The sequence below is a fragment of the Ostrinia furnacalis genome, unplaced genomic scaffold, assembly GCF_004193835.3.
Source record: "Ostrinia furnacalis isolate ACB-3 unplaced genomic scaffold, ASM419383v2 OfSCF0710, whole genome shotgun sequence".
NCBI lineage: Eukaryota > Metazoa > Arthropoda > Insecta > Lepidoptera > Crambidae > Ostrinia > Ostrinia furnacalis.
The window spans coordinates 3,186,580-3,211,302 of record NW_021130949.1 but is presented as its reverse complement, the minus strand read 5'-3'; the positions used below and the strand labels follow the sequence as shown (position 1 = coordinate 3,211,302).

At 36.6% G+C, this 24,723-nt stretch overlaps 1 protein-coding gene across 2 annotated transcripts; it reads right to left on the bottom strand.

Moving 5' to 3' along the window:
- Nucleotides 1-4: 4 nt before the first annotated feature.
- On the bottom strand, nt 5-24,723 carry LOC114349798 (uncharacterized). Of its 2 annotated transcripts, XM_028300318.1 has the most exons (6): nt 24,530-24,723; nt 13,849-13,902; nt 4,567-4,822; nt 1,552-4,476; nt 1,342-1,459; nt 5-1,105 (listed from the first exon to the last, which is right to left on the bottom strand). In XM_028300318.1, the coding sequence occupies exons 3-6, from the start codon at nt 4,775-4,777 to the stop codon at nt 1,042-1,044; spliced, it is 3,318 nt and encodes a 1,105-aa protein (XP_028156119.1). In that variant the 5' UTR covers nt 4,778-4,822; nt 13,849-13,902; nt 24,530-24,723; the 3' UTR covers nt 5-1,041. The 2 variants fall into 2 exon arrangements, with proteins under 2 accessions (XP_028156119.1, XP_028156118.1); XM_028300317.1 differs by lacking the exon at nt 13,849-13,902.

The window sequence follows — 24,723 nt, the reverse complement described above, 5'->3', positions numbered from 1 at the left end:
TGTGGATGGGTAATATATACATTTTTAAGAGACAGTGGCAATACACAATATGGATGGTGTCGAGTATATTTCATATTTATTTAATGATTATAATGAGTATTGGGAGCTCGTTATAATCATTAAAAATTGAATATACTATCAAACAACGGCTGTAACAATCTTACTGGACGGAGCGGATTCGCTGTTGCAAAAGTAGTCATCACAATACTTGGAAGCGTTATTTGATATTCATTCACGATTATTTTAAACATATTTTAAAAACGAAGCAGTGTTTATAATACATAACTATATTCATTACATGCAGATAAATACTGTACGAGTAATATAAATACATATTTAGTTATATCAAAAATTTCAATGGACAAATTTATTGTGACGATATGTGATAGTAAATATGGCATACATTTCTATTTTTATTATTTCATTGAAGTCATTTTTAAATTTTAAAATTTATACTTCTAAAGCTTTGGCAGTGTTAGGTATTCCAGTGTGTAATGGAAATACTTCAGTCTATAACGATTCAGTTTCCATTGGATTAATAATATTTATATTCGTTAGAATAGCTGATCATGTTATTTACATTAACGAGATCTATAGTTTGTAGTGAAATATCGTAACAATATCATTGAGTAACAGGCTAAAACAATATTTTAAATCATAGCTTAGTAATTATAGTACACAATACAGTCTTATCGTAATAACAATATACAATGCTAACAAATATTTTAGCATAACATGACTAATACATAGCATTTATGCTGTACCATATAACATTCACCATGCAAAATAATGGATAACGTTAATAATACCCAATAATCCGTCTTCAAAAAACCATATGCATAATACATTAAGCATTTTATAATAATACAAGACACTACGCTGTAACAACGTGGTGTCGTATAAAATTTAACATTTATAATAATTGATGTACATAATAATTAAGGTCTACCAGAATTCGCCTTTGGCTACAAATGATTAAGTAGAATGAAAGTTATTGCACTCAAATAATGTTTGTCTCTTTGGAGTTAGAGTTTGCAAAAGTTACTCTCTTTTGCCGTCGCCGCGGAAGTTGCCAAGAGGCTCCACCGATCTGGACCTAGGTGCTCTGAAATTTAAAAAAATAGAACGTTATTATTTTTCACGTGTAAATGAATGGATAAGTAGGATTGACATTAAAACTATAATTATAGTGAAAACTATCAAAAATATGTTTAAACACTTTACACAACACATGGTTCGTTCGTTCGTTTCAGCCAAATGACGTTGACTGCTGGACAAAAGCCTCCCCCAAGGTTTTCCGCAATGGTTCACATTATGTAAAAATATTATTGTTAAAATTACCTTCTTCTTGAAAGCGTCAATTCAATCTTTCCTTCTTTAACTTGTTTGAAAAGAGAAATTGCCCCAGCATGGCTCAGACCACGTGTTGGCATATTGTTCACTGACAATATCTCATCACCTGTAATGAAAAAAATCAATTAATGAAGACCTTATTTTATAAAATAATATTGATTAGCACAGCACATATTTTCATTTTAATATTATATTTACCTTCAAAAATAGTACCCTTATCAGCAGCTTGGCCGTTTGGAAAAACGGTCTTCACAAATATACCCATTTGTCCTTTCGGCGAGTCTGTTCCTCCAACAATACTAAATCCGAGACTCTTATGGCCTGGCCCTTTCCAAAATTCCACTCTGTGTATGGAATTATGTGAGTAATGACCCCCATGCTGACCTTCTTGGTGAATATAAGCATTATATTCCTGTTGTCTTGATACGTGGGAGCTGTGATTTGGAGAACATCGTTGTGATCCAACTCTGCTGAAAAATCTACTGCGGCTACTATTTCTTAGCTGTTCTGGTATACTCTCAAACGATCTGTTTTGATACAATCGTGGAACATGTTTTATGTAATGGGAAGAGTTCTCTTTTACATCATTAGACGCGTTATCATTGCTAACTGGATATCCAATAATTGGTTGTGGCCTAGGATGGTGCAACGATATTGGCCTATAGTTGGCATTTGGGTTTCTAGGCGCTGGTGACGATCGCATAGAAATTTCAATGTTGGTTATGTTTTGCAAAGATGTTGTAGATTGTGTGTAGCAATTTCTCTCCTGTAATTTTTCATCGTCACTTTTTTGACTTGGCTGTCTTAGCCCATTGTTAACTTGCACACCCATTTCGTATTTTCTGTGCAATTGTTGTTGCTTCTGTTGGTTATTTTCATGAAAACTTTGTCCAATATTTTTCGTGGAATAATACTGACTATCACTTGGGAAATGAGTTTCAATTGTTATCTGATTTGATGAAGAAGGCTTATGAACTGTTTGTGAAATTATATCAGGAGGCACGTTTGATGGAGAGGGTGCTACAGTTTTTTGTTCACATGTTTGGCTATTTATAATTCGACTTAACGTAATAGGTGTTATTTCATCATGCGCCATTACAAGATCAACTTGATATCTTTGAAATAACGCGCCATCTTCAACAGCAGCTTCAGTTGAACATGAATTGACAATGTGTTGAACTTCTTTCAGAGATGATAAGCCACGCAAAACTCTGCCATTAACATTTACTATTTCATCACCAATGCGTAGTCTACCATCTCTGTGTGCTATTCCATCAAAATCTAGTTTTACCACTATGTACCGAATTTCATAATTTGATCCAGTACTATCAAAATCAACTCTGTGCTGTGCTAAATAAACCCCTAAACTTTCATCCAATCGAGATTTCAGAAGTCTAATTTTTCTAAACCGTTTGGTGCATGGACCTCTACCCAAAATATCAATTTCAGAGGTTTGTTGTGCAATTGGCGGATTTTCATTCACTATTGAGTTTGTAGAAGACGTATTTTCGACTGGTATTAACTGCGAGTTCAAAAATTTAATTTTTCTTGTTTGCACCCGTTCATCCAATGTGATGGTTTTGTAAATATATGGTGCTTTTTTATTTATTGTTTTCTTTGGTAGTGGAGGAGGTTTGCCATCGCTATGATCTAGTATGTTATGAGAGTTTAAATTATGAATTGTGTATTTATTTATATTTTCTCTGTTTTCAGTTTCATATTCGTTCGTTGAAGATTTTTCAATGGGAAATAATGCGCAAGGCGTTGAACTTCGACGCATTGGTATTTGAACTCTGCTAACATTAATTTTGTGGTTTAAACTAAATTGTCTTGAAAAAGTACCATGATTAGCTTCAGGGTTTTGATCGTTATCTACTCTGATAGAACCAGATGACAAGTGACAGGAGTAACCTGGTGGTGAATGGTTACTATGTTCATCAGTCGGTCGTCCATCACTATCATATCCAGATTCATTTGAGCTAACATAGTTACTGAGACGATGTGCTTGAAGTACTTCGGAAGTTTCTGGCCCATGATGGTGTATACTCTGTGTTGAGGATGCTAATTCGGTTTTTAAATCTCGCACAGACCCAAACATCGAATTATATTCATACACCGGTAGACTATTTCTATTCCTTGGAATAAGCATGGGATCATAGTCTATTGGACCTCTCTGTGAAATCATAGATGATCTCCTAGGTACATCATCATTGCGCCGCATTGAATACATGGTACCATCAATTTCATTAATGCTCCTCATAGAACTCCTTGAAAAGTCATAATCGTTTCTTAGTGCTGAATTTAGTAGCATGTTATCTTCGTGGATAGATATACTATCACTACTTTGGTATCTTTCTTCTGACCTGGAATTATTTAGGTACAATCTTTCTCGGCGGAATTTAGGTGATTTTCTATCTATTCGTTCTGAAAAGCTTTGCCTCACCACATTGACTCTTTGTTGTGAATTAATACTATTTTCTTCAGGTAGCACAGACAACTTCGATCTTAAAAAAGCATACGGAAAGTTAGGTTTCTTACAAGTTCCATTATTTCCTTGACCTTCTAGATTTGGAATGTTATCGCAACTGATAGCTTTAGTTGATGCTGTTACTAATGTATCTTCAGAGAGTACATTATTTTGTTTTGTGGGAGAACTTTTATTCTCATTATCAGCGTTTTGTAAATCAATGTCGTCCGAAGGATCGTCGGCTTTTACATAGGTCGATAGATGTGAAGTAGAACAACTTCGATAAAGTGAGGGTCCGTTAGCGACTGGATAATTTTCATTAGTCTTATGTGCATTTAGTGATTGTGACTTTGATGAATTCAACATTCCTGTTGAGCCCATTCTATGAAAAAATGTTTTAAATGGACTAGGTGACCTGTCTCTAGAGTTGCTTTTAATAGAATCAGTGTCGTTGTCTTTTTTTAAAGACGTGGAGTCAGAGCTGCTCCTGCCCATTTTCCAGTGTTGTTTCTTCTTAAATTGGCTCGCTAAATTCGTGGGAGAGTCTTCATTGAATCCTCCGTTAGAGGATGTTTCAGGGTCAGTAGTTTCTTTTGCATCAGTTTTTTTCAGCATGTCTAACTTTTTTCCCATTCGACGACCCCACGTAGCGAACACTGAAAAAAGGAAAATCAAGTATATAATTTAAATTTATCACTGTAAGTAAGCAAACGTTTTATTTTGAGTGTTCTTGGCCATAAATGTACCTTTCTTCATCTCCTTCACGTCGTCCTCCATGACCATGGCTGGAAGAGCGGTGACGATAGCGAAATCGTGTGCAGCATTCGCGTGCGAGGTGTGCGTGGCGTTAGCTGCGTGCGCAGCGGCGCTGGCGGCGGCGTCTCGGCGCGGAGACGGCGTCGCGACGGCCCGCGGCGCGGTCACTTCCCTGCGCTTCGGCCCGCGGAAGAGGCGCATGATGACCACTCACGCAACCATCGCGCCACACCGCACGCACCGGCTCTGGAACGAGACGTGTTTATGTTAATCGTAAATTACAGTCACTTTGAGGGGCTTGGTATTGGGTAATTTTTACACGATATGAAGCAAAACGAAAGGTATCTGATTAGAACTTGACGACACTTCATCTCGTTAGACATTGTTTATGTACCATTTCACCATGAAGTACCTAACAAACACCTTCCATTATTCAGTAGCTAGAAATGCCAACAAAAACTTATGGAACAAGATAATAACACCACTCATGTGTAAACAAGGTAATGTATAAAAATGATACGTCGCAAAACAAGTTCATTATCCCTTCTCAAGCGGAGAGATGTTTGACGTGGAGCAAGCAAACCGCAGGACAGTTTAGAGTCGCGGACCGTCCGTGGCTATCATTACATCTGCATGATTGACGCGCGCACCGCCATAAAATAAGATGCGTCTTAGCGTGCACGCTAATACGTTCAAGTGACTCATCATGGAGCACAGCCAAGGTAGTCGTTAGACTAAACCGCCGGAAATCCAAGCGGCTCCGCGACGCCAGCGTTGTCTAATAACTGGCTATCCCAACCTGTTCTGGATCACATGCTCACATCTACAGGTTTATTTTTCACTTAAACGAACGCGACATCAAGTAATAGCTTTACCTTTAGGAAACGCTCAATCTAATTTTAATGGACAGTCCGTTACAGGAAATGTTAATGGATTAAACACGACTCGTCTCGATCGAAGTAGCGGCTGGGATGGATTTTATTTATTATAACTCCAGTGCGTCCGTATCCACGCGGTATAATTTCAGGGCGGGTGTGTTTTCAGATGGTTTTGAAGATTACATGGATTATCTCTACGCAATTTCATTTCGCTATCAGAAAGGAGGGTGGTTATTACCACTATTACTGTGTATCTTGGTTTGCAGCATTTACTTACATTTACTGGGAGCTGGTATGACTTCTAAGTAGCGTTTGTGCAAGACATGAGAAGGTGTAATGATGGGCATTCATATGAGAGTGATAGCAATGATGATGATAACGTAGGCTAGTTTTCATGATTGTTCCGCGCTTGCAGAAAATGTGTGCTTTATTTATTTTCAGGTTAACAATTTAATGTGATGTAGGGTAAACCGTATAGCTATTGCCCACTTAAAGATTTCAAACACATGAAGATGAAAAATTAAAGAAAGTATTTTAATTATTGACCATTTATGACTTTTTTCTTATAACTCAATAAACTGTTAAACAGAATATTAACAGTTTTTAGTTAAAACTTACGTAACTTAGAAAATATTGAAATAAATTTAAAATCCTCCAAAAAGTACAGTCATTGCCCATTACTTACACTAATTGCCCACATCAAAGCACAGTAATTGCCCAGTTTCTTAAAACAAAATAATCAATTTTAAAATGACAAAATAGGCTTTAAATAAACAAAACAAAACATTAAACTTAAATTCTAGTAGTACAGTCTTCAAAATTTCAAAATAAATTGCGTTTGGCCTTATATTATCAAATATTTCTTGAGCTGATGTTGATGACTCAGAATCGGTAGAGATAGAATCATCTACTTCAAAATATAGACGACGCAAAAATTTGAATTTTATATGTATTTATTTTTTATCTTCTTTGATATCAGTTCAAGTGGTTGCTCAGAATGTTCAATTAGCTGTTGGTTATTCTTCCCTAAAGTTGTATCTATTTCCTTACAATTAACATTTTCACTAGTAGATTTAACGTAGGATTTTCATTTTTTGTATTTGCGTTTGAATTTTTATCAATTTTTTCAAGCCAAACCATATTTTTCAGCAATTTATCTTGTAGATAAATTGTTGGATACATCTTGTACAGCTTCGATCGCTTTTTGCAAATTTTCTATGCTATATTGAACTTTTGGAGTCTTTGGCATACTGAAAATGAAACATTAAAAGCCATTTCAATATTTATGCCTGTAAATTGCAAAACAAGTCTAGCAATGAGCAACTTAAACACTGCTACTGCATGGTGGCAACACTCTAATAATAATTGCCCTGGGCAATAACTATACATTAACATATGGCAATAACTGAAATGATGGTGGGCAATAACTAAAAATATACAGATTTACGTGCAGTGATTACCCACCGTTAAAATGACCGTTAGAAATCAAATTTTATCAGTTATTTTCATTGACTATAGAGGAAACACTTATAATTTCATCATGACTATACACCATTACTTGAATATTAAATAACTTGCAAAAAAAATTTAACCTCAAAGCAAGTAATTCCTTAGTAAAATTGTTAAAGTCTTTACCTGTTTGAGTAACATTTTCACCCGTCTTGACAAAATCCGTCATAACTGTTTTTTTTTAGTGTTTTCCTATTGTAAATTTTAAATCTACTGTACATTGATCTCGGAGCCATCTACTTAGTAAATTCAAATCTAACTAGAGTGATTCAAAGTCAGCTCCTGACAATATTATTCTTAAAGCGGGCAATCACTACCAGTGGGCAATCACTCTCTGGTTTACCCTATAAATACTTGTTCTAATATTTAGTTTCATTAATTAAAAACAAATGATTTCATCAATTTCTCTGTGGATAATCCGCACTTTAAAAGCAAAAATAAAATAAGACTAATCGTTTTCTCTTGCGTTTTTAATAATAACTCTACCGTTGCGTTTAAAAACTTGCACGCACTTTTTTCTTTCTTGCGATTATTACAAAACGTGTACGTAACTTTGTGCAATAGACATTTTGGAGCGGTTCCACGGTGGTGTGTGTAACGCATCATTACGCTGGCAATTATCTAGTAAGTGCATAATTCGCCACATTCCTAGCAAACCACGCCTTGACGAGCGCAACGAATCTTACCTGCGCCAGGATAATGGCTTAAATATCCTCTGATTGCCACCCAGTTAAGATTCCTAGCGGGCACAGAAATGCCTCGCAGGCCATTCTTGGTTCTGATTTGTTTAGTATAGCCTGACCAGGAACATAAAAACCCTGGCACAGAGGCGCGTCAATTGCANCGCTGCTTAAAATTCCATAGCAATAAACTAGCTAACACATTGAAAGTGTTGTGAGAACTATAACATTAAGTTATTTAATTTATTGCGCCCCGCGCGCCGACATATATATTTTTAACGCGCTCACTAGTGAGAACGTTTGATGTAAACTTACACCAAGCCCTTAGGTTATAAGTAACTTCTATTTAGGCAGGAAGTCAGCGTCTCTAACAGCTTAGGTATAACGTGACTTACTTATTCCCTTTTACTGTGGCTTTGCATTCACACGACATCGACATTGTAGAATTCTAGAATGTTCAGGGTCTCTGTGGTGTCGAATGACTAACTTTGACATTTCCTTTTATCACAAAGTGCTTTGAGCTTCCCAATACGATTGAAAACAAAGCCGTAGCTCTTTATTGAAAGAATATCATTTTATATTTAACAATCTATAGCAAAGAACTAAAAGGGATCAATATAATAGATTTTGTGCCCTTTTAAAGATAGAGTCTTGCAATTAAATGTTCCGTCACGAACGAAGTTTTAGGACAATATCTTTATAGAAATATTTCATCCCTAGTTCAGTCCCTAGTCGGGTCCGCTTAGAAAACAATATTAGTTTCGCATAATAGTGACTGAGTTTCTTGCGCTGCTTCTTCTCAGCACTGGCCCATTTATTGTCCCCAAGCAGTGGTAAGGTTAAAATAATACTGGGACGTGTAAAAGTGCTTTTAAAAGTCTTTTTGCACAAAACAAATAACTATTATAATACTCAGCTGTGGAAATAGCTTTCCCCTATTAAGTCCCAGGTAGAATCAATTTAGAAAACTATGTTTTTATTATTAGTCTAGCACAATACAGGAAACGCTCAGGGCAAAAATGTTGATGTCTGCTATTTACGTAATTCCTTATTTTGAGTTAGCTCTAAAGATGGAGGAAATAATTCACAGTTAGACCGTAAACAATAGCAAAAGGTAGCGTTTGCGTTCAAAGGCTGGTATTTGGCAAACGGGGAATGTGTTCAGAGCGAAATAATGATGAAATCCCAAGTTCCTGTTCATTTCCAGTGTGGGGCATACAAATGAAAATTCATTTCCAGATGGTCCAAAAGGGATATTTCCGAGTTTCGTAGTAACACAATGAGCCATCGCGGCATCGCTCTGAATGAGCTAATATTTCAGACTCAAATGGCGACAAAAGAAAGAATGACAAACACCACTGTAATCACTAGTATAATAACTAATCCAATCCTCTCCTACTAATATTATAAAATGTGAAAGTTTGTCCAGATGGATGGATGGATGGATGTTTATTACTCTTTGACGCAAAAATTGACAATATGACTAAAATCCCACTTAGCTACAATAACCCTAGGTTAAAAAACTATTAAAACCAAAACGTCACTCAGCCTTTTACCACAATAGAGGAAGGGGACTATTCCCACCTCTCGTTCCCACCGCTGCAACTCCTGTGTAGCCAGGATCTACAGCTTGACCACCAATAAAAACCCAACCAGTAAAGGTCGAGTTTGTCCCGGCGGAAAGTTAACTGTCATTGGACCCGCAAAGATAGAACATAGAGAAAGTCGGGTTAATTCTGTCATCATCATCATCAACAGCCCTTTACAGTCCACAGCTGGACTATGAGCCTTCTCCACTATAGTGGGGGGTTTTGCCATAATCCCCACGTTTGGCAGACGAGTTGGAGATCGCAGTTTAAAACATTGATGTTTATTTATTTATTTATTTGTTTTTCAGAGAGTGCTGCTGTCCGATCTCTGTTTGATGTGTAGTACCTAAGTCGCCTCTTACGACACCCGTGGAAGGAGTAGGGGTTGGTGACAAATGTATTCTACTCTACCTTCACCACAATATAGAGAAAGGGGAAACTAATCCTAATTATTACTTGATGCGTTTGCGCAGCTCATTGCATTGTTTTAAAAGGATTAACTACGTCGTTAGAGGCTGCCATTGTTCCGACAATAGACAACTTATAGGCTAGAGTGGGAGGATATTGTTTTTGTTTGTGCAATGGGCGATCACGCCGGGTCTATGGTTTGGCCAGAGACAAGCGGTAGCGGGAGCGGGCTAGGTAATAAAAGTTGCGCTTTGATAACTATGCCAGAAGCGTTAAATAATTTTAAAACACTATAGGATTACTGCAGTGCTCTCACAAAAGCACCAAAGAGACTTCAAATGTTTATTCAGCCTCTGCCAATTTTCATCTTAAAATTGTCGGTAACGGTTCATCGATCAGGGGAAATATATGACATGAGCCTAAAGGTAAGCTAGGTACACTTTGTTATATCTTATCAAAGTAATGAATAGACATAGAACAGCCAGTAAAATAGAAATGGGCTGCGATATGTGTCAGAAAACAGGAAGATCAAAGGAGTTCAGAAGGGAAAATTTAGTTCCTGGAGTCTGTCATTGGCTAAAATGTTAATACATTATGAAACAAAAATGCATAAGAAGTAATAAGAACTATTTAAAAAATTAAAGTATTTCCCCATACACGCGCCGCGTAGTTGCGTATACTATGTGTTGTAAAATCGCCTATAAGCTGAGATTTCGCTCGTGTTCGGCCAAGCCTCAACCGATTGCAGGATCAATTAATGGCGATTAAGCCTGTCCCACGCTTTCGGGTCATCAGGCATCAGGCAGTTTATTGTTAATTAGAATAAGAAAACTAACTACAAACCGTTACGTAGGCGGAATGATAGTTACACTTCACTTCCCTGTTATCCGTTAAAGTTGATGTTATGTAACTAAATAATATATGACTGTGTTTTATAAAAGCCACAGGTTCTCTCGTAAGCTTGAACACTAGAAAATATGTATTACCCAAAGATTTTTTATAATAAATAAAAGCGTGGGGACTATGGCAAAACCCTCCACTATAGTGGAGGAGGCTCATAGTCCAGCAGTGGGCTGTAAGGGGCTGTTGATTATGACGATGAAATAAAAGGTAAACTTCATCAAGATGGAGCTTAAGGAAAAAGTTGCATTTTAGTAAAGAACTTACAAACTACATTCAGTTCATAAATAATTTGGCGCAGTGGTTAAAACTTGGCTATGTGCCAAAGCTCGCAAGTTCGATTGCTACATCATACACAAAAATATTATACATGTACTGGTTAAAAACAACTATTTTATTCGTGGTCTAGTACCTTCATTAAGTTTAGATTCGTAAACAATTACATGGGAAAGCAAAGCGAAAGTAAGCAAGCTTGGGCTTACTTGGCCATAAATACATCCCACTGCAGAGCCCAACTGTGGGGTGGCTCAGGCGATACTCTTACAAGCTTCGTCAACACGCGGGCCCAGGAGAGATTGGATGACAAATGAATGGCTAAGAGTAAAATGTATTAAGTACTTTAACTTGATATTTCGACTTTTTTTGGTAGCAAAATATTACATAACAACACTTCTCCCCATACTAATATTAGCATCGGAACAAAATGCGTCAATATTTTCCGTTTAATTGTTTTCCCATAAGGTCTACATTCCCGTAGCAAGCCACGAGCGATCCAATGGCCAAACCGCACGACCGCAGAACTGCAGTACAACCGAAACCCACATCCGATGGGGTCGGATACTGATACTCGATAGCTTTGAACCCTGGACCCTGGTTATGTACGGACGCCTGCACTTGAAAGTAGGTACTTTTGTTGGAAATCGTACCTATTATAATCACAGAAGATGCCACAGTTTCAATGTCAATGTTACCTATTTTTAACCGACTTCAAAAAAGGCGGAGGTTCTATTATGTTCGGTAGTGTTTTTTTTTCATTTTACACACGAGTACCAACTATCCGTTCCTAAAACAATGAAATATCCAATTATCCATACCACCAGGCCTGTTCATCTCCGCGAGTTTACATCGAAAACAAAACACGCACGATGGCCCATCTACAGGATACTATTCGAGAAGGNGCACGCGTATTCTTGTGTATGATGGAAGAAAATAAAGAAAATGGTGTACTAAATACTGTGCAGTATTTAACTGCCTAAATAATAATAAAAACACAGAATGTACTTTTTTAAGTTGCCTCAAGACACTGAGAGGTAAATAAGTAGTTAATATTATTCATGATAATTCATGCTAAATCATGTATTTCCTCCGCCATTTTCCGCAGTTTGGCACCTCACGTCACATCATTTTACCGAAGTCGGCCCTATAGCTTCGGCGCAGTGCCAATCACTGACGTTTGTCAACAAAATGGTGCTTGACTCTTGAGACAGGCTAAATTACACCATATTGTTAATGACATTGAGCATACATTTTTTTAAATACCTTCGCGAAGTAAAACTTCTGTACGTAGTTTTTATTATTATTCTGTGATACCACTTACTCGTAGCATAACGTTCCTTTGCCTTTTTGCATGCCATAAATATTTAAAAAAAGAACCCTAAAAACTGGCCATAAACAAATGATGTATTTATAAAGAAAATTTAAAGAATAAAATGTTTTAAATGCAGACTTATAACATTTTATTTTTTTAATACTAGAGTCAAATAAGACGGATTTACCATCGTCGAATAACTTTTAACTGAAGAAAAAACTTTCCCATACTGAAACTGTCAATGTGCCAAACTTATTCTTCAGTTATCTGACGATGGTAAAATCAGCCCTTAGACATTTTTAGGTACCTACTCAAATAAAATAAAACTCTTTTCATACTGCTATGCTGTACCATAAAGGTGCTCAACCATCTCTGAGCAAACAACACTGACCGACGACCGTCTCATTAGTAATTTAGCGAGGGTAGGACCTTCAACTATGCAGAACTGTAAACGAGTGCGGTTCGTAAGTGGGTCGTATGCTCGTGAAGGGCAGTTTTTATTTCCCGCGGTTCCTGATAAAGTTTCAGTTTGCTATCTGACAGATAAAGGTATCATTGAAGACTTAACCAGATTATACTTAAGACATGTGAAATTAAAAGTTTTAGCACAGAATACATAATAGTAGCAACAGAAATTGCACTCCTTTGTGTAGGATCAGATGCCGACATTTTAACGGTAATAATAATAATGCGAAATATCCAACGCACATGGTGCATTCGAAATCGCACCTTACTACTACGCTCACAAGAGCGCATTTTTTTGTGTTTAGANTCAATAAACAGTGGTAATAATTGATAGGTTTAACACCTTTTTAGTGTTTGCCGACATAGCAAAGACTTGAAAGAGATGTACGGTAAAATATTGCTCAATTGTAGAGTCAGGCACATGATATAAACTCTACGATAAGTATTGTCTTTTACATCGTCTAGCATTTTGAAAGATGGTGTTTTCGGCTAGTTTGCTCAGAATATCAAAACAAAAAATGACTACAGCCCAGCCTCGCAACAAACCTTAGTGCAAACATTACAGTTTGTTTGAGAATAGTACCGAGGTAATTAAGCATAGCTCGTGGAACACTGTTTGCTGTTTAATAAGTTGCGTACGGTCGGCTTTGCGCATACCTCAATGGTGAGGCCTTATGAGGTTGTTTTAAGGGCTAGATTTGAATGGGAATGTGTTTCTGTCTGTGGCCCAGTGTTATGCTAGGCCCGCGTTTGACGGGCATTGACATCAAGTCGCGAGGCAGGTGTGCGACTAACTAATAGCACGCTCACGAGTGCCTTCGCGATAATATGGCGTGTCGCACGTTTTAAAGACGTACGCTCCTGTCTTGTATCGAGGAAGATATAAAAATAACCCTTTATAGCTTAGATGCCGGTCATTTTATACATTCTACGAAAGAAGATTTGCTATGTCTAGTTAAGTGTCTAGTCTATATTTAACTGAAGATGATGAAGTTTCCTAAGCTGAAAGTGCTGTGATTTTGTAAAGCATGTGATCTTATGAGTAATATTGTGATTATTGGCTCCCATACATCAAAGCGTGTGCTTTATAAAATTAAATTTTCCTTCGCCCCAGTTATCTCCGCACCGTTCAACGCCCGCTTCATCTGAATGGGATAAGTTGAATCGTTTGTTGAACTTAGCTTAACCGAAAGCTCTAAAAGTATCTGTGAATGCAATGCGGGTGTAAACAGTTTATATGCGTGGCATGACTCACCTCTGGGCAGCGCACATGGTGCTAACTGCGCGGATCGGCCGCGCGCGTGCCACTCTGAAATAACATACCGGCTAGATGAACAAATTTGGAAAAAATGCCAATAATAACAGTCGGGATTGTACGGTTTTATTCGTCATTATTAGATTGGTAAAAAAACGATTTCAAATTGTATAACTTTTTCATGTTTTCGTTAGAAGAAGAATTCAATCTTATGTTCTAGCTTAGGCGGCTTCATCACGTTAAGAAATCTCAATTATATAATTTAGAAATGAATCAATTTCAATACTTTTGTTCAATGTAATCTAATCGCGTTTTATTTTCAGGATTTCCAGCAAGTGGAATCTTTTCTTTCGCCACTTTTCCGTTTCTTATCAATCAATCCATCGATGTAAAGTGTTTTTGCATAAACACACTTTCATGATAGGTATTATGTAAACTGTCTGTTACAAAATTACAATAATACATTAATATGCAAAAATGCTTCGTAGTTGCTTCAGCTTTTCCGCGTTATTTTTTAAGATACGTTTAGTTATTATGGCTCTCTTTCAATAGAAAACAATTTGAAAAACGCAGATAAAATTATCATTTGTCATAGTAACGTATGGGTTTTGGCCTTAAGGTTACCTGGAGAAGAATGCTGAATGGCATTAAGTTTGCCTTATGTACTATGATTTAATTGCATATAAGTTTTATAAAAATAAATAACGATAGTAAAATGTAGTTAACTCAATATTGATTGGCACATGATTGCTTATTGGTTCGGGCATGTCGATAACCCTAAGTAAGGAATGCGCGACCTTGTGGTAAGCCAATCTCAAACCACGGGATAGCTACACTATCCACTCAGATATTAGGTTTCTGATGCGCTTTTTTACTTGTAGCTATCGTAATAGCGAACAGGATTATCAATCTTCTTATAATTAATCATAACAATACCTAAAGACATTATTTGTGATTATCTTGTGTTCCTAGAAAACTGCGTAAGCCTCAGTTCCATCCATTCTATTTAGACTTCATTATCTATCAACCAAAATTCTGAACGCAGCATTACAAGATTAATTCAGTTTCACTTAGGGAGCTTGGTTAAGACGCAATTTGAAGATTGAATTATTTCGGATCTACATTTAGGTATGCGTCTAGTTCAAAACCTCAATTTCATTTATTATTATCAAAATCCATTTATCTATCCTCACAAACGTTCACGTTTATAATAAATTGAATTTTAATTAATGTAAAGATAAGCCAACCACTCAGTAAAAGTATTTAGTTGGTAAAAGTTTATTCACTTTGAAAGCTCAGCATAAGTATTATTTAATTTATAATTCTAAAGACGTGTATGAATCGGAAATATAAAAATTCCTTCACGCAGAATGTTTTATCGCCATCTATTGCAGGACAATAGGGCCGCGTTGGAAAAGTGTGTGTCCCAAAGTGGCCAAAACGTTGACGACACAACCTTATGCCAATTTTAATTGTCTACTTTAGGAGTTACGAACTATTTGATGCTGACTGTATACCTACCCACATTACATCTCTCTTTCATACCATGTAAATAGAGGTTAAGACCGTCAAAACTCAAAAACTTCAGTTACAGGTAAATACGTTTAGCAGCAGAAGCTACTGACAACGATTTTGATTTACCAGTTTATTCCTACCTATCTGCAAAGCCACATTTATCTCCTCCGTACCTTCGTAAAGGGATAACGAATTCTAATTACGTTTTTCTACCACATTTAATCCAGTTAGCGACCAAGGGCGGGGGTTGCTGGCAGCGACACCGGGACAAAAGACGTTATTGAGGCCATTCCACACCGGCTCCATTACACACGTCGTCTGCACGCGCCTTGAACAATAGCTGTGGTGCTATTAGAAGCCACGTAACGCTTACCAAGAATGTTGGGCTTGGGTGTCTTTTTCAAAATTGGCTACGAAGCCTATTAACAAAAGAAATCATGAAAATATTGTCGTTTTCAGTTGTAAGTATCGACTGATCTGAATCAGTAAATTATTTCGCGGATTGCCTAAAATTCTCGATTAATTTTATCTTTGTATTCGTTGAGATAACATGTATAGGGAATTACTTGTTTCCTACAATGATGAACTGGAGCTTACGCCAGCGAAACTGCAAAATAACCAATGAAGTAAACTCTAAACATTGACTATATAGTACAATATTTTTATTGTTTACTAATTTAGCAGGAAATAAGGAAACTCAATGAAATGGAAAATTGTTTGTGGAAACGTGCAAGACAAACATGCCTTTTAGCGGTTAAAAGCACGAATTCGTCGTCGGAAAGGGTGGGGCACGTGGAGCCTCTAAATCATTGGACTGATACTAATGGAACGTGATATTTTGCAAATTACCTGCACACGCAGTTTAGCACAGATTCTGGTTACATTGTAATTTATTAACCTCCCGTGGTACGCATAATAAAATAATACCATATTTGCAACACTCGTTTTAACTTTTGCTGCCATCAAATTGCGCTTAATATTCAGGGTGTCCCATAAATGCCACGTGCAAGTGGATCGGAGGATGCGACAAAATATTCAATTAATTTATTATAGAGAGAGAGCTCTACTACTAAATCTTTGAACCTTACGATTTCCAAGATTAGGTATAATATAAATAGCTTTTGCTTTACGTTTAACACTAACAATTAAATTACCATCCAAAATGTAAAAAAAAAGTACAAATAAACCCAAATGTGTTGCCAATATTTTTACATTGTTTACGAACAGCTATAAAAAATAAAAAAAACTTTTGAGCTTACCGGCGCTATTGACATTCAACACACAAAAGTGTTTGTATTGTGTTTTTCTTTTGCACCTCAAAGGCAATGTTTTCCATTGTCACACGTTTTACCTGGCTTATCCTTTAAGAAATAAAGTCTAAAACTGAGGATTTACTGATTAGGTTAACACATTCTACATAGCAAACAAAGGATTTATAATAATATTGATTTATGTCATCATACATGCATGCATCATATAGTAGGCTCTCACTTGCCATTGTCTTTGATGTTTGAACAACAGTGTCCGAAAGCGTGTTATTTTTCTATCAGATTTTTGGCGTTGAGAGATAACATTAGTATTTGCTTTACTCGTAGTTAGCTTATTTGCACAAATGGCACATTGATTTACCCAAAACTTTTTCTTAGCCTTGTTTGCTGATCGTTTCCAACAAAAAACCTACCTAACGCAATATTTTTTCACAAGAATCACGAGACTTTTGTTTGGAATAGGTATAAAATACTTATGTTAATTGAATCGATTGATATAAATAAATGACCAGGATTTTTTTATATAACTGCAGTGTACTTCAGAGCATCGCCTATCCCTTACCAAGTTTGCTCATTTCCTCTTTTGCCGGCTATAACTTTAGAAAGCCTGTTGAATCTAAGAAACTTAAGTAAAGCATTAATTAACAACTTATTTCTAGTCCACCATTCACATTGTATCCGTTTGAGTTAATTTAATTTACTCTGTTACGTCAATGTTTAGCGCTACCTAATTTATTTGTGCCTTTTAAGATCCTTCGGGGAATTCTTTTGATATAAAATTAAGGAGCTATCATGTTTGCTCTTCTGTCTTACTTCAAATAATACTGAAAGCTGTTTGTGTAACGTGAGACGTAATTTTGATTTATCTTTTACTTACTGTCTATTTATTTAATTAATAATGAGGTAGTTATATAACATTTCCTTTTACATATATGCCTTATTTGATTTGCCGACGAATCATACAATCGAACTATGTATAAAGTTAAATCGGAAATATGTTTTAGACTGTAGATGTTCCTAGATTATAGCTAATTGGTACCTTAACATCGTGCGTGCTGTTTTTACACGCTTAAGACAATACTCGGTAGTTATTCCATAAAAAATATTCAATGGTTTAACCACTAATTAATAAATATGTGAGAAAATGAGATCATTATTTATAGAGCAACGTTTACACGTTGCTCTATAAATACCGACTCTGAATCGCAAACTACGGAATTACTTCCGTAGTTTGCGATTCAGAGTCGGTATTCTTATAGTGTAGGCTATTACGGTAATTATTTCAGTCTATATGAGGCTGCCTGCCTGTCATAACTCAATCAGACCGAATCATTTTTTGTATTATCGACTAATCAAGTTAATGGAATTTCCTACAAACCAAACTGCGAAACTATTTCGCCTTCTGCTACCTAATCGAATCGAGGATCAAAGGAACACAGCAATAATAATATGTAAGGCAAAATATTCGATCATATTCGGCAGAGAAAGTAACATAATGTTTGATGTTATATTCTGCAGCAGAGTAACGTCTAACGTATCGATTTTATGCGTACCAAGATCATTAGTATAAGGTTTCTCTGTAATGAACACAGTCATCGACTGTACGCACTTATATCAGTCCTCNCGTACTTATATCAGTCATAAATATCGCGTTTCTAACTGACGTGCTCATCATAACGTAGGTTATAATAAATACCAATATGGCAAGGTATAGAACCTATGGTTACAAGGAATTAATTAATAATTACTTCTGTTTAACGAAGAACTGCCGTTTTGAACAGCCTAGTACGTGTAAAGTATTGTCATGGAAATTAGGGTACACGCATACATACATTACCTCAAATAAGATGATCTGGACCATGAGATGCTCTATGTAGAGCTAGACCTAAATCTTCTAAGTTCAAAAGTGCCGAAATTCCTGGTTAAATATCGAAGTGATACATTGCTACTGCAAGCCTACACTCTACTTAAAGTATTATGAAAAAAGCTCTTTACCTTTATTACTTCTCAGATCGCACAATCGCTCGCTATATAATGTTTTTGTAGAATAACTTGTAAACATGCAATTTATATTTTATACATCGGATCGTATTGAGCAAGATTTCTTGTTCAAACGTGGGGAAAGGCAATCGAAAGTAATTTGATGCCCAATAAAACTTACATCTAACTACTCCTACATTGTAAGCTAATGCTTAGCTTTTCGCATTATTTCAGTGGAGTACAAATGTACCGTTTGGCTTGCAGATCATTAGCTGTGTTATGCCGTTAATCGGCAGCTTGCAATATGCATATACGCAACTGTGAAGGGTTTAATATAAGATTTATTGACATCATTAATGTTTTGTGTCGTTATGCATTCCCTATTAGATATAAATACCCACTACTGTCCGCTCTAATGACTTCGGATATCATATTTTATCATAGCAGTTATCATAATGGACAGGCTAACTTGTTTCATCCAGAGTTGATTGAAATTAATTCTTAGCGTGGTGCCACAATGTTTTGCGGCCTAGATATGGAATGATGTATGTGTTCTTAGAAGGGTTACAGACATTGCTTAAAGAAAAAATCATAAGATCTACGAGTATGAACAGCATCATTATCTAAATAGAAAATTACTCTCTGTCCGCCTTACAAATTGCTAGGCTAATCGGTTCTTAGTAGCACAACTCCACAATAAATGTAAGTTATTGTTCAAAGGGCATGATTAAAACTAAGCGCATTCAATTACGTATGTAACATGGGCAATTTGTTGCCGGTACAGTTAGGGGACAATTTACAAGTGAGTGGGCGGGCGGCGCACTGGCCGTGGGCGGACGCGGCCATTCACGAGGAAATGCTCCTCGCGACTACGCGCCACCTACACCCAGATGCGGCTTTTACGACAACCAACAAAACGTGCCTCAATAAAATTTTAACACCTTCACAATACCACGGTTTCGAAAGTAAACAATGAAAACAATGCAACAACAATTTGTAAATGCCTCTTTTGTTAAGAGCGGATCTGGTTCGTAACAAAAACTGTTCCTGTTTTAAAAGGATAATACCATTAGTTTATTTTCAGTTTTATTACGTAAGAGATAAGCGAGGGTCAATGTTCTTAATGGTTTAATAGATAACGATGCAGTAATATGGGCGACGCGTCGGAAGCGAGTCTCCTTACGATGTCCAGCGAGGTAAATCAAACGCGTTAGACTAAGCGACATTAATAGCAGGTAATAAAACAAACTTGACTGTTTCCTGTCTCGAAATTGTCTCCGAGTGAGAGGCGATAGTATTAACGATTACAAATTAGCATAAAAGTAATTTGTGCAAGAGAAATCTTTCTCTATTGCTTTGTCATATGTACTCAATACACATGCTTAAGGATGATAAGGTCAGAAATAAGATTACTCTCTGTTTCTGAATTATGTGACAAAAATTAACAGCTTAAAACATTGCCCACTCTCTGCCTGTGATTGTTCGATAAGTACTAACAATCGTTCATTAATATTCTATTATAGTAGACCCGGGGGTAAATCTCGTTTACGTTAACATGTTTGAGGTAAATTAAAGCTAAATATCGATTAATTGAACGTAATTATGTTTTTTACTGTAAATAGGCATTGTTTGTTATTTGTACAAAAAGCGCTTGTTTGTTACGAAACTCATATCACTTTCTCAAACTAATGTGTACTCAAACCTTTAACGACTCTACGATAATACTTCCACCCAAACATCATTGGGCTCCGAGCTGGCAATTTGCATTTAAGATTTGAAAGTTTCTTGATATTTTAGTTGTTGTAGTGAGCATGCAATACACAAAACAAGTAGATCGCATCACGAAACCCAGTTACGGTCCGGAAAAAACTTTTGATTAGTTCCACGTTATCCGGAGAGTTCGCTAATGAGAGCTATCACATTTGTTTATGCCCCATGGTCACGAACATTCATAAAAGGTATGAATCAGATTATTCCGTAAAAGAAAAACACCAAGCTATGAATGGAATGCCATTTAAATAGAAATATTCGAAAAATTTTAGATCAGTGTACCTACCATGAGTTTACGTTAGGTTAGGTTAGGTTAGGTTAGAGAAGGCTTTGTCCGGAAACCCACAGTCTCCTCCCACTTATGGCGAGTGACGGAGCACCGGGGTCTTTTTAGTGGGTATGCCTCGTCCTTCTGACGTGGTGAGCCCCACATAACCTACCCTGTCCCCGCAGGGTAGGTATGCGATTCAACGCATTTTTTCCCCGTAAAAAAAAAAAAAGGTTAGCTCGCTAGCGAGTACGTCAAAAATCTCTATGAAGATTTTGTTTCTTGAAAGTAGTCGCTAGAGGCGCTGCACAATATGTCATACAATTAATGTCATTTTTTTACGCAGTCGCTAGCGAGCACACCTTACGTAAACTCATGGTAGGTACACAGTTGCTCTATCAATAATCATCAGCGATTAGCATAGGAAACAGTTATTGCCACGGTCAAAGTTATATCGTAAAATATCAATTACATTTGGAAATCGATACAGGAAACAATGTTTTTTTTTAACGCCAAATAGTTTTTAAATATTTCTAGTCATTTTGTTTTAGTGCAGCGCGTTTGGCCTCGGAAGTTTATAAAAACAATACAGATACGTTTTTCATTCATTCATTTCCAACGATGCGATCATCTTTGTCTTGTGTTAGATGTTTTTCTTCTTTTTTCTGTAATCAGTGGATGGCTCAACTAAGCATCTCTGCCATCTTCATAGTTTCTTTTAAGGCATTCACCGTAACACAATCAGAAACGATCGGCAAATTGTGTTGGATTACCTAAAAAGCGTTGCGTGTGTCGATTGTAATAACTACCTTGTACTACACAGTGAAAGTCGTTATTGTTACTCAATCCACGGTAACAGTTAACCGATTCACGACCAAAGAGACAATTACCAGAATCTTTAGTAAAAATTTAAATTCCAATTAATAGTTATCTCACCAGAGGAACCTGTTCGCTTCCGGAGTTACGCCGGACCGGTCCGGCGCCTAATATTCTCTTTAACGGTCCGTCCACGGTTCTTATTACATAATTGTATAGAATTAGGCACCCGAACCGAGCAAATGTAACATCGTAAATCTGATTCGGAATAGGACATAAAATACCCAATGTGAAAATACTTTTGACAGATTTACAATTGGAGAATAAAATTGATAGCCCATTTCGAGGATGTCTAATGGATATATTTTATAACTTGCCATTGATGATATAATTTTAATTGACTTTTTAAAATCTCGAAGGATATTAAATAATGTTTTTTCAAACATCAATTAACAATCACACAATATTTTCAAACTAAACTTGATTTTTTATGACCATACAAATGTACTCGTACTTGATTCTAATGAGTTGCAAAGAATTTGCAACAAAGTGTCTCACCGGTTTTGAGAACTAATGGATTGATAAGATTTTTCCAATGATCGTAATATACTTGGAAGCGAGATATTTACCCTTTCGATAACTTAGCTATTTACGATAAGACCGAAGGAATGCACCATATTGGAAGTACGTGAATGATAAAACGGTTTATCATGATTTATCCAAACAGTCCTATTTTGGATCTATTTTTCTTTTCTGTACTCGATCTTTCCTTTGGTTTCCAATCTCTTGGATTCTCTTTTGTATTAAATCTCAGACAAGTATCTTGATTAAAGTATTTGTCTTTACATTTTATACAGTAATTTGGTTCTTGTTCAGAAATGAGCAGCAATAGCACTATTATAGTTTATGTTTAGTCAAATGCATCAACCTTGATCGTGTATTCATTATTCAACATAGTATTAATAACGACAATTAAGAGAGACAAGTGACATTTAAGAACAACAAATTATTATGATCAGAGTTCGATCCAACTACAAAAATGCGTTCACTTTTTGCATCTGAACGCTCGTTTATTTGTAAATATTTTCTTAAAATCCCCTGATACCGAGGTGTTCTGCAAGACATTTGTATTGATATGTGGTTCATTTGCTAACTGGTCCGATAAGTTTTTCACTTTGACGTCCAATACAATGTTGCACCGTCAGGGTGGTATTCAAAGTGGTCAATATTTCGGAGCGTTGTCTCGACAAGATGTTTAATTACTGAGCTCGGCGTTGATGAATTGACCAGATTAAGACGCGAGACGGTCTGGTGGCATCCAGGTCGCAGATGCGTGCGCCATACGTTTAAACGGGCCATGGCGGACGGTCTCAATGAGCTCTGTTCTGTCTCATCTCGTATAAAAACATGAATGTTTGCAGATTAACAGATACACTCATACTGTGGATAGGTAAGTAGCACGCGTTTTAATGCAGCAACACGCTAACGTCCCACTTCAGTCTTAGAATTGCTTAGTGGATCGCGGGTGACTGTTATTGATGTTTTAATTATGAACGTTTCCCAATGCACATATTCATGTAATATATTGCGATTTTGTAAACGTGAATGCGTTTGCAACTAAAATATATTTCTGGTTCTTTGCGCAATTATTATTAAATCCGTGGATTTGTGGTTAGCAACAAGTCACCTTGAAATTGACAGTCTAAAATTTTCTAGCGAACACTTTGTTCGCGTTCTTTATTGGGTGCAAAAGTAAACAATTGCTTGTGTTAGTAAGTTACGAGTATAATGTTTTAAAACTAAAAAGGTAGCGTATTCATAGGTCTTGTAATTATGATTTCAGTGAGGAAGTGGCTCATAATTTTCTTAAATAAGTACTTCGTTGAAAATTAACGTAATACCATTTTCCCATAACCTTATGTTGTTTAAGAAGTTCATTTTTGGTCTCATTTAACTGTTTTTGGTAAAAAGTTTCTCATTATTGAGGATTTTTGGGATTTGATTTTCGCGAACTCGATCTATGAGCATCGAGAGAAAATATTGTAACTGCCCTTAAGGGTTCTCTTGCTGTACACGAATAATTTCCAACCATATGTCATCAAACATGGCAATAGCTAATGAGTGAGTAACATTACTTCCCTATCCAAGCACTCTGGCTTTGAACATAATAATAATTATGGTCATCAAGGGGTATTTATTATAAACTAATAGTAGGCAGGAGTCGTTAAGCCATCGAACTAAAAAGCGCCAGTCACTGATGGATCTCATGGGAATCGGGGAGTCGCCGACAGAGGTTCACTTAGTGTGTCATTTGGTCGAGTAATGGAATAAGAAATAACAGTGATCTGTAAAGACATTATAAGAACTAAAATAGGTATTACTGTAGCACACATTCACTTTATACTTATAAAAATAATTAACACGCGGGATGTGCACGCAGACGCGGTAAAAGCTTTTACTGCAATAAACTGCAGTTTGTTTCATTTAGAGCAGCTGTTCTGAGCATTTCATTTGGTAACTCTTTTAAGTTTCAGTTGGGGTATAAAAATATACATAACGTGTGTTGACGCTAGCATCTGGGAATACGTTTCTACTTATACCACTTCAGTCCTGCTCCCACCGATGCTGATGAGTTTCGGGCATGTTTAAATGTAAATGCGGGTGCGTTCAGAATTCCCTCTTTTAGAGGATTGTCGCATTGTTTCATTGTGGTGATTATTTTGAATTTCAAATTACGTGGCTGGCATGTCGGGAGTTGAGACTCAACTTCGTACGAAAATTTAATCAAGGGATGTTTGATCCATTTCTCTAAGCAGATTACTGAGCAACAATGCTTCTTACTGCTGCTTCATTATTTGTGTTTACAGTTTGACTGTAGGCATTACTTAGGTGTTTACAATATTGTTATCATTGTAAGCTTCATTCTTTTGCTGTTCACTTTATAAGTCATTTTTGACTTCTTCACCATTCAAATTGATTTTGGCAGCGCTAATACTCTTTTAGATGTATGTTTATCAATTGTTTTTGTTATTATTTAACCTGATCATGTCAGTCGCGTACTTACGTATGAGAGTTCGGTATCGGATCACACAATCGTTCCTGTACAGTCAACACGAGAGCACATGTCATTCACAACACTGAAGGGCACTGGAGTCACAAGTCACGGTGGTTCGAGCAATCGATCGTCCGGGAGCGAGAGACGGTGCGAGCGGGCAGGCGGCTCGGTGCGCGCAGCGCTACTGAGCGGGGAAGGGCCAA